At 39.6% G+C, this 12,291-nt stretch overlaps 1 protein-coding gene across 1 annotated transcript in view; it reads right to left on the minus strand.

Annotated features, from left to right (window-relative positions):
- Nucleotides 1-12,291, minus strand: part of LOC126176716 (cilia- and flagella-associated protein 45-like) — a 150,462-nt gene that overhangs the window by 96,893 nt on the left and 41,278 nt on the right. Inside the window, exon 3 of the mRNA XM_049923883.1 lies at nt 3,993-4,115. Coding sequence (XP_049779840.1) covers nt 3,993-4,115 — 123 coding nt within the window. The remainder of the gene's footprint in view (nt 1-3,992; nt 4,116-12,291) is intronic.

Here is a 12,291-nt window from a genome sequence, read left to right on the forward strand (position 1 = left end):
GAGCTCCACAGCAGACCATCCCTACATGTTCACATGTTGACCCCATGACATCATCAATTATGGCTACAGTGGGCTTGGGACCATTGAGATTCAACCATCAATCAACGGAAACATGTTGGCTCTTCAGGTGAATCACATTTTTCCTACACAAGGTCAATGGCCGTCTCCCAAACGCCATTACTGAGGTGAACAGTGGCTCGAAACATGCAGTGCACCACAAACATGGGCTAGTGGGCACAGTATTATGTTATGGGAGATATTCTCCTGCAATTATGTGGGGCATTTTGTAGTAATCGAAGACATGCTGACAGCTGCGAACCACCTGCATCCCTTTGCTTGATGTCTTTCCTGACAGTGATGTCATCTTTCAGCAGTATAACTATCCATGACTTGGAGCCACAACCACACTACAGTGGTTCGAGGAGGATTATAGTGAACTCACATTGATGTCTCAGCAACCAAATTCATCTGATGTAAGGCCTATAGAACCCATCTGGGTCACTATCAGGTACCATCACCAACATACACATATCAGCAGCCCATTATTTACATGAATTACATGACCTGTCCATAGGCATCTAATGCCACATACCTCTGCAAACCTACCAACAAACTGTTGAATTCCTGATATGAACAGTCAGTGAAGTATTTCATTCCAAAGGCAGACAAACGAGCTATTAAGCACATGGTCATAATGTTTTGGCTCATCAGTGTATACAATATAAATGAAAAGTCGCAGATAGTACACTTGCTACACCATACCAGTACACACACACACATACACACACACACACACACACACACACACACACACACACACACACACAAACATAGACAGAGACAAAATAGAAGGGAACAGCCCACTTTAAAACTGCATGGACACACACTTTCTGCCATATTCAGAATCAGATTAAGAACATTTACTGACATTTTAACATTGCACATTGCATACAATGTAGTCAAGAAACCTTTGATCAGAATCAGTTACATACTTCAATATGTAAAATTAGGTCCTTATAAAACAATTATAAGAAGTTCCTTTATCAGTTACGAAAAACTTATTCCTGTGTTCACCTGTGCGTGGGATTTCCAGAACACTTTATGTATTTGCACTTAATGCTTTCCTATGGCATAGTCTTCTAGTGCAATACAGCTAAGGTAAAACATATAATTATTCTGTAGAAGTGTACAATAATAATATGGTGTAAAGTAGAAAACTGAACATCTTGTAGTAGCCTGCTGAAGGACCCAGGGATTCTTTCACTTACGTGTCAATACGTACACCGATGAGACAGATCATTATGACCATTGCCCACTGCAAGACCGAATGCCACTTGATAGCATTGCAGGTATATGATGTAAGGAAAATACATACGTGGAGCAGAGTCAAATGGGGGATCATTCTAGCAATGATACGGACTGCAAGTAAAGAAATCCACTTATATAAATGACTTTGACAGAAGGCAGATTGTTATGGTCCATCATAGAAGAATTCATTAATATGGTAAAATGGGTGATCTGATAGCTAGCTGTGCCACTTAATTTCAAAAAAATTTTAGATCTGTAGACCAAACATAGATTGGTAATTTATTGAAAATTCTGAGTGGGTTTGCTTTGTTCTTGTTAACCTGTGCCTTGGTATATCTAAATTAGCCTTATCTCTGGTATTGTGTTCACAAGTCCCTCCCCCCCCCCCCCCCTCCTCCCAGCAACAAATTCTGTATTATTTTTAATCAGACACATATTTTTCTTAAAAGACATCATAGTCGCCATTGACTGTATAAAATATTTATTATTACTATTGCAATTTCGGTCTTATGGCCATTTTCAAGTAACACTGCAAAGTTACATTCTGTCAGAATATAAAACTATCTGACATGAGTACATGTTGTCATCAAAATGCAGCCTTTTGACGACAACATGTACTCATGTCAGATAATTTTATACTCTGACAGAATGTAACTTTGCAGTGTTACTTGAAAATGTCCATAAGGCCGAAATTGCAATAGTATCAATAAATATTTTATACAGTCAATGGCAATTATGATGTCTTTTAAGAAATATTATATGACTGTGACTCCCAACCATGAGAAGTTACTCAGACACATATATGTATATATTTATAATTGTGACTATTCTGAGACTGGAAAAAAGATGATGATAGTGTTATGACCTGTTTTACACATTATACATAGGGACTTCTTTTCTGTATTTTTAAAGTATTCTTGATGTTAGGGGAGTTTCCCCATACAATCAGACCCTATGGCGTATGTGACTGGAACAGTCCAAAGTATGTCACCCTAAGGTGATACAAGCTCACTAAATCCCTAAGTTTCAAAATGAGGCATGACATCTGAGATATTTTTTCATATACGTGATATGTTCCTTCCAGTGGAGTTTGGAGTCAACGTAAATACCTGGAAGTTTTACTGATCCAAATTGGTATCAGAAAATAACTATCATATTTCTCCTGCTTCTACTCTTTATTTTTACTATCTGTAGCCAAGTGACTTCCTTTCAGGAACAAGGTCTCCACATAAAGAGTTGGGGTGGACAGATGTAAAGAAGGTCCTACTTAACTTTCTGGCAGATCAAAACTAGACCAAGAATTAAACTTGGGACCTTAGCCTTTCGTGGGCAAGTGCTTTACCAACTGAGCCACCCAAGCATGACTCATGACCCCTCTTCACAGCTTTACTTCTGCCAGTACCTTGTTTCAGTCTGGCACACAGTTTTAACCTGCAAAGAAGTTTCATATCAGTGCGCACTCTGCTGCACAGTGAAAATTTCATTCAATATCCTACTAATTTGATGAACATCAAATTATCATCTATATTCAGGTGCAGTAATGCCCTTAAAGGAGTTAAAACAATTTTAATTTGAGAAAATCCCCTCTCACATTTGCTAGCAGATATTGGAATGCAGTGAATTGTGTTTATCAAAGGCAGTAGGCCTAGTATATTTTATTATTGCTGTGCTTAATATGTATACAATAGTTAACTGACATTAGTTTATTTTAATATTATGTACCCGTACGTATTACTGCACCATGTATTTTACTATAATGATGAAGCCTATTTCATTCTAAAATGATCAATGGTGAACAAAAAAATTATGATTCTTTATTACTGATCCTGCACTACTGACATCAGACAGACATTGTCAACAGTGTTCCAAAATTGACTTGCAATATACTGATGATTATTGCAACTGCTTAGAAGTGGCCTTTGAAGTGTAATTAAGTTAACTAGATCAGTATTAATGCATCAAGCTACATTAGCATTACATAATAACAAAGTACATTGTTATAATCAGTTCTGCTCCATTCACCCAGATTTACATGCAATATAAAATGATTACATTGCCACAAATAGTTTATTGATGAAAGAGGCTATGACAAGTCCACAACAACATGAGAGACAAATAGAGCATCAAAAATTAATGAAGTTATTCTGTTTCTATTTACTTGACTAGAAGAAGGGATCGGTTGGTAGGACATGTCCTGAGACATCGAGGGATCACCAATTTAGTATTGGAGGGCAGCGTGGAGGGTAAAAATCGTAGAGGGAGACCAAGAGATGAATACACTAAGCAGATTCAGAAGGATGTAGGCTGCAGTAGGTACTGGGAGATGAAGAAGCTTGCACAGGATAGAGTAGCATGGAGAGCTGCATCAAACCAGTCTCAGGACTGAAGACCGCAACAACAACAACAACATGAAGAAAGTTACTACCTTAAAGAAGGGAGCCAAATTCAGATACATTGAGTCCACAATTCATGAACAGTAGATTTGCAAATGATTTTACAGATCACAAACCAGAGAAAAACTTTAAGCAGTATAGAGTAATATGAGAACTAAGAGATTACTTTTAACCATTATACACAAAATGTGAATCTATATAACATTTCTCTAACAATCGAAGTATAAGTTTAGTGCACCTATAATGAATCTCTTAAAACTAATATGAAGTGATCAGTTTCATTTTTCTTACCAATTCTGGCTTAAGCTTCTGTTTGCGTTTTTCATCCCACTTATGGAGTTTCTTCTTGCGAATCTCACTGTCTTTCATTAGTTTTGTCTGCAGTTCCTCTTTGTCCTCCAAATGCTGTTTCCTCTGTCAAATTATGTTAATTAGAAGTAACAAATAAATTAATGATTCGTGCAATCACATAATTCATTAAATTCACAATGAAAAGTAAGAATTGGGGAAATAAGAGCTGATATAGAGAACAAGTAATTACTAAAACTACAAATAAAAACAGTAATTATAATTATTATAATGCCTACAAATCAACCAATAACAAACTAAATGACAAATGGAAGAGGGCAATGATTTCAAATGGAACAATCTGAAACAATCGGTGGTGATGATGATGATGATGATGTCCCATACTCCGAGGAGCATAGGGGACAGTTCGGTAGACCCGCACCACCGTACTACGCAAGGTCCTAATGGAGCTAGTTTGGCATTGCCTTCCTCCAACCATAATGGGGATGAATGATGAAGATGAAGGCGACACAACACCTAGTCACCTCAAGACAGGAAAAATCCCTGACCCCACCGGAATCAAATCTGGGACCCCATGCGCGGGAAGCAACAACACTACCATAATTGGTGGTAACAAGTCAAAAAACTTGGTTAATAAATCTAATCAATTTTCTAAATAATGTGATTATTCTGTAAACATAATAAAGCATGGTTGCAGCTTAACTGTCATTTAAATACAATCTTTGTAATATCATATGTACTTCAGAGGAGGAGCACTTAGCATTTTTTTTTCAATTTTTGTATACCTCCTATTGATCTATTTGTGCATGCATGTCACTAGGGCGTGGAAGTAGCCAAAATATAAATATTAATATACCCCCAACAAATGGACATCGAAATGGATGCAGGTGAGCTGGTGCGCATAGCACAATGAAACAGTGCGGAACACTGTCAGGGAGAATGTGTGTGAAACATTGTATGGGTAGAGCCACTGACCCAGGTGTTTACTTGCCGGTGGCAATACACTTGGCCCAGCAGTTCTTACATGAACATCAACTATCTCGGATCTGGCCTTCACCTCACGACGTGCTCTGTTTCCTGTGTGCTTAGTCTGTCAGCCGTTCACACTGGTTGCACTGTGTTTTTCTCTATGCTCATTTTTACACAGTGTTCGAACTCTCTGCTCCTCAGTATAATGACTTGCAAGTCAACTATTTTTAGCATATTACCTTCAGAAGAATTGCATGGTGACACACTATCTGACATAACTTATCAATTTATTTATTTTTTGATAAATGTGTTGACAACCCTTCCTGTACATTATGTATGGTACCAGAGAACGGAAGGCATTGCAGTCAACAGCAACATCTGATTGGAATCCACCTTTCTGATACCCTCCTACAAAGCTGCAGAAATATTGCTGCGAAAAGTTGTCAATGGTACTAAGCCACAGTCATACAGTATTTGTTGAAGGACTGCACCAATTCATTTGACTGTATATTTCCTTCAAACAATATACATTTCACCTTTCATACCGTTATCAAGTACAATGATTTCTTCAAATAAACAAAGAAAGAAAGAAAAAGGATGAGAGGGAGTTTGGCACCATAAAGCTCAATCATTCTTAGAAAAATAAAACAATTTTTTGCCACTGTGCTACCACATGATGGTTGCACAATTTGAATGATTTCTCAGTTGCATATTATAGAGTCCTGCCAGTTAATTCTCATTATCTTTAGAAGTTAACATGAGTTGCTAGACGTAGATAACAATACAGCTGAAGATCATCTAAAATCATAGCAGTAGCAAAATGAGAATGAAGAACATCTGCACAACAATTCTTACTGCATTTTGCAGATGATACTAAGCCACTGCTCAACGACAGCAGTGTAGTGATCAGTCATCGAAAGATAATAATATTATATGAGCATTCTCCACAAGAAGCTTGGTGACCATGGTGGCATTCTTACTTACTTTCTACAAGTATTTTTTCTTATTTACTCTTTACTTGGCAGTCTCTTAATATTTCATCTATCTCTACTGATATTAAAGTGGCAGAATATTTGTACCCATGTTTCTTATATGAACTTCTTTTAAAATACATTTTAAAGGACTGCACTACTTTTCTGACTACCCTACACTGTCTTTTTTGATTGATCCCATTCTTCCAAGAGAGGCGTTTTCTCATGCAGTTCCTTCATCGCAGCAGAAGTATTCCTCTGCAAGAATACTGTACAAACTGCCATGTTATGCTTCCACATCATGAAAAGCCACATTGCACTGAGTCCAGTTTTATAACACATTGTGTCACATTTGTTCAGTACTTTTAATCAATAACCAAATAAACATGCTATAAAATCAGCCAGTACTGTAACACTACTTCCTCTGGACTAGTAACTGATTTTCACAGTGGTTAAATTTTGGGAAATGGACTGAAGGTCCTGAGCTGTATTATCACTGAGTAATTGGTATTCAAGATTAAATTTAAACACAATGAGATTACCAGTAAAACAAATAATTGCTTATGGAGAAATGTTTTGAGAATGGGGGTACTGCTTACACAACAACTCTCCCACAGTCTTAAAACGATGTTTTTTATGTTAAATTTTATGTGTAATTATTATACTTTTTGTATCCACATAGGTGTGTAATTATTATACTTTTTGTATCCACATAGGTGTGATAATGCCATGCAACCATCAGTGTCAGCGCAAATGTAACTATACTAGCCGAATTGGCTCAACTAGAAAGCTGGGGAGCTGAACCCTGGAAAAGGGAAACAAAATTTGGCATGCAAGTTGATCCACAGGGTAGCAGAGAGACAGAATACCATGTGCAGATGAACATGGAGGGAAAAAAAAACACACACACACACACACACACAACACGGCCAGCATGAGTGACTCACAAACTAAGCACACAGAAAACAAAGCATTGCAATGCAGTGAAGGGCAGCCCGAAGGTAGTTCACATCATGCATGAAAGAACTGCTGGACCAAGCCTATTGCTGTCACCAAGCAGATGGGAAGTCCAATCAAACTACAAAGGAGATTGCTTACAAATCACTCACGTGACCAGTTCTAGAATATTACTCAAATGTGTGGGATCTGAACCAGAGAGGCCTAACAGGGGATACTGAACATATACGGAGAAGGGCAGCACAAGTTTGTTTAATCCATGGGAGAGTGTCACAGAGATACTGAAGGAACTGAACTGAGAGACCCTTGAAGATAGACATAAACTATCCCAAGAAAGTCTATTAACAAAGTTTCAAGAAACACCTTTAAATAAATTACTCTAGGAATATACTGCAACCCCATGTATTGCTCACATAGGGATTAATATATCTAAAAACAAAGATGATGAGACTTACCAAACAAAAGCGCTGGCAGGTCGATAGACACACAAACAAACACAAACATACACACAAAATTCAAGCTTTCGCAACAAACGGTTGCTTCGTCAGGAAAGAGTGAAGGAGAGGGAAAGACGAAAGGATGTGGGTTTTAAGGGAGAGGGTAAGGAGTCATTCCAATCCCGGGAGCAGAAAGACTTACCTTAGGGGGGAAAAAGGACAGGTATACACTCGCGCACACACACACATATCCATCCGCACATACACAGACACAATCAGACATTTGTAAAGGCTTGTGTCTGTGTATGTGCGGATGGATATGTGTGTGTGTGCGAGTGTATACCTGTCCTTTTTTCCCCCTAAGGTAAGTCTTTCCGCTCCCGGGATTGGAATGACTCCTTACCCTCTCCCTTAAAACCCGCATCCTTTCGTCTTTCCCTCTCCTTCCCTCTTTCCTGACGAAGCAACCGTTTGTTGCGAAAGCTTGAATTTTGTGTGTATGTTTGTGTTTGTTTGTGTGTCTATCGACCTGCCAGCGCTTTTGTTTGGTAAGTCTCATCATCTTTGTTTTTAGATATATTTTTCCCACGTGGAATGTTTCCCTCTATTATATTCACATGGGGATTATGAAGATAAGATTAGAATAATTACTGCATGCATAGAGGCATTCAAATAATCATGCTTCTCTGAGCTCCATACATGAATAGAACAGGAAGAAACCATAACTGGTACAATGCGGCATATCCTCTGTCATATGCCTCACGGTGGTTTGCAAAATACAGATGTAGATGCAGATGTGGAAACACCTGGGTCTGCACATAATATGACAGCCTTCTGCATTATTCTGCTGTAATGTCCACACCAGCTTATCTACATTCATCTTCATGTCTGACTCACTGGAAAGGCCACAATGGGCCAAAAATGGCCTACCTTCTGCCGCGACCACTTTCACAAAAATGGAGAGGGCAGCAATCAGCCAAATCAGCCACCAAAGTAGACAATGCCAGTATGGCTGGCTCTGCCAGAAGGGTGGAAGATTGCAGAGACTGGGACAATGGTTGGATACACTAGCATCAGTAGGGGCAGGACTCATCCACTGGCAAATTACGAAAGCAGACCATTGGTTCAGATTCCACGGTCTCTGCATTGGTAGTTGTGGGAGTTATTCCTGCCAACTCCCTACTTCTTGCTATGTAAGCTGTGCGATGGCGGGTCTCACTGCCAGTCTGGAAGGGGTTGCTGCACAGGCAACTGCACTGAATGGAGCTACTGATACATGCCATGCTACCAGCGTCATTGACATGTGCATCATCGTGCTGTTTCCATGAGTATTATAAACATGGGAACAGAGAGTGGTACTGGTATGGGTGTCACAAAAAATAAACTGCAAAGAGTTGCATCTACCTCTATCCCCGAACGACCTCGGGTATTTGTTGGCTATTGCTTTAATTTTGGTACTATTAATAATAATACCTTAGTCATGGTAACATGTGGTTTTCTGTTGGCATTGTAAGAACTGATAGTAGTACTCCTCCTGTTGCCAGATTGGAGATTTTGGATTCTCATAAGATGACTGCTTATTACATCTATCATATTGGTGAGGCAGCACATAAATATTTTGGGAGATCTTACGAGAGGTACTTGGGTTACTTAGATTGACGGAAGGCACTGTCGGGGTGGCAGTGGCAGCTGAATGAGCATGCTGCCATTACTAGGAGTGTCCCACTGGAAAAACACTGTGACCAACCCTGTCGCCTGGCTGGCTTGAAGACAATGGTGTCAAGGGTCAAACAGGTCACAGATGCAACTGACTAGAATGAGAATTCAGCTGCTCACAACCGATCTCCACCACAAACAAGTGCCAATGTTTGTGACTCACCACTACACCCAGCTGCCACCCCTACTGCCAGACTAGGTCCAAGCAGCAGCCCTGTGAGGAAAACATGGTGGGCCGTGACAGTCTGGGGCATGTGACTCAGCGTGCAACAAATCCAAAACACCCCTGGCTGCCATGCATTCAAGCATTCCACTGGACTGCAGCCATTAACTGGTGTCCCATCACAAAATGAAGTAGACATGGACTTCTTCATTTGAATTTTGAACATTTGCATGTCCACTTCCGAGTTAGAAGCTGGATTAAATGTGATGGTAGTCAGATGCTGCATACCATTGCAAATGCATAAATCTGCAAACTCCCCCCGACATGAACTGCAAACTGTTGTTGGAGATGAGAGTCTGAGGAGATCCATTCACAGCAAAAATGATTAACAACACATGGACAGCTGCTGTCAACATCATGGATGTCAGTACAGTAACATAAGGGAATTCTGACAATGCACTGACCAGCTACAACCACACACTTCACAAAAATAGTCCTGCAAAGTTAACATTCTTCCTATCCTACTGGTTCTCCAGAACTGGCCAAGTGGAAAACTTACACGGAAGCCCACACACAATGTTCAATGTTGCACTTGATCGCTGGTCATTAGATGTGACACCAGACCAAACCCTTCATACACATACCCCAGTGTGACATATGCCACAACTGAAGTATGCAAGAATGCAAAGCCAGAGGGACAACCAATCATCAGCTTTGCTCCCATATGGCAAGCATGAAGATCCTCTGGACAACACAGAACTGATCCAGAACGTATGCCACATAAAATCTGTTCCTGAAGGACTGCTCTCAAGGTATCCCATCTGCATCCCAAAACAATTTTCAAAAAAGGAGGGTCAGAGGCCATGGCAGCAGTGACTTCTCATGAAACTGAAGGAAAATCTAGCAGTGCCTGCTGCACGATATTGTGCAGTGCCAAAATGGGAGCCTGCTATTGACTAGACTCTGAATCAGCTCCTGCCAGCAACTGTGATTGTGCATCCACTTAAGCATGCTGGGCAGTACACCAGCAAGCAAGTCATAGCACTAATTACTAAGGAAGAGGGCTCATTGCTGCAACAGTGGGCAGTTCAATTCAGGTACTTAGAGTGAAGGCCAAATACAGAAACTAGACGCTCATGTTCAGTAATCAGTAGGAATGTTGCTCCAGATAGAAAACCAGGAAACTTTTTAATGCCAAAAATGATAACCAGTGCCTCCTTTTCCAACTGAAAGTAGTTACATTGCACCACAGAAAGTGTCTTCAACATGCAAGCAATGAGCTACTCAGTGTCATCTGGGTTCCAATGTGACACAACTGCACTAATGCCATACTGTGATACTTTGTTGGCCAGGGTTAATGATTTACCAACTGTAAAATAAGCCAAACAGGGAGTGGAGCACAGACACTTCTTGAGGTACTGAAAAGTCCATAGACAGTTCACAGAAAAATGAATTTGACACCATTTTGGCAAAGCTGGGTAAGAGGATGGTAGATGTATGTGGCTTGGGGAATGAAATAAATATAACAAGAAATTTTGTCCATAAAGGATGGGATCTTCAAGTTCTTGGGTGCCAGCAGGTTAATGATGGCTTTGACTTAATCATCCATAGGGAAAAAGCCATCTTTGCTAACCATTGTCACAAAAAATGCACATTCAGGGAAAAAGATGCAATGAAGGCCATTCTCCAAACAGCATTGGAAAAGCACATGCAGATTTCATAAATGCTCCTTTTGTCTGGAGCCCGAGCCCCATATTTCACCAAGATGGTTTACGCAACAGGAAATGTCCTGAATCAACTGCTCCAAATATTGTTGATAGTGCAGAGGCAATTCCGAAGGGCAAGCAATTAATCTGGTAAAGACCAAAGCCCAAAGAGGGTGGTGAGCATTAAAAAATTCTAAGAAAGCAACAGCAGGTATGCACTGCCGAAGTCAGTGTGTGAAAAATACTGCCTCCTGACAACTTTGCCAAAACCTCCTTTGGATACGAGTCCATGGTGTAATGATAATGCTGTACTCGGCCTTGACCTTATCACACATGGTGAAGAGAATGATGCAGGGGTGACCAAATTTTGGTATTGCTGATATCTTAAGTGAGATGCGTACCTCGAAATTTTCTCCCAAACAGTATGACCATAGGGGAGAGTTCAGAAAGGGGAGTGATTAAGACATTAAACATACTTTGTCAACTAACTGGAAGGAAAAACAGAAAAGGTGTCTAACCCAAAAATATTTTGCACTATTGGTAAATTAACTGCTAACAACATAAGTTGCTGTTCCACTTCCTTACAACATGCAGAGATGGAGAATTGTCCCCTCAAAGGAGTACTCTCTTTACTGTATGACAAGTTTGTGGTAGTGGACACTAGTGTAGGCCAGCCCATGAGCCTGAACATGTCATTGTCAATGGGGCTGACCATTGCTCCAGTGTCTACCTGAAAGGGCAATGCATGTGGGGTGTCAGAGTGTAATCTACCCCTCACTCACATTATTTGTTGATTGTCCCTGTCTTTATTGTTAACTCTTTTAATAAGCTTCAAGAGGAGTAAGTAAGATTTACAATAAATTTTTCACTTATCTTCTTTTCTCGTAGTTGGCTCCTGTTCTTCTGGTCTAGGGGCTGATTCTTGAAGCTGAAATTTTTGAATTATAGATACTCATGGTTCCAATTGATGTAATAACTTTGAAGTAATCCTGCGCTGTATTTTTTTTTTTTTAAGCTGAAATTTTTGAATTATAGATTCTCATGGTTCCAATTGATGTAATAACTGAAGTAATCCTGCGCTGTATTTCTTTTTTTTTTTTTTTTTTTTTTTTTTTGTTCAAAATTTTATTCTCTCGCATTTTTCCGTATCACATTGTCTTTACAAGTTCCACTTCAACAAAGCTGAAAATTACATTGTTCATCCAAAAAATAAAAATATGTCCAGTCACATCAGAGGCATGCCCACTACTACTTCACTCTGTGGTAACAACAATATTCCAAAGGGTTTACAGATTCTCTTGACAAACGAATCTCCACCAATTTATACCATTATTTTATAAATGAATCCAGAAGTAAACATAA

The sequence above is a fragment of the Schistocerca cancellata genome, chromosome 3 (genome assembly GCF_023864275.1).
Source record: "Schistocerca cancellata isolate TAMUIC-IGC-003103 chromosome 3, iqSchCanc2.1, whole genome shotgun sequence".
Lineage (NCBI taxonomy): Eukaryota > Metazoa > Arthropoda > Insecta > Orthoptera > Acrididae > Schistocerca > Schistocerca cancellata.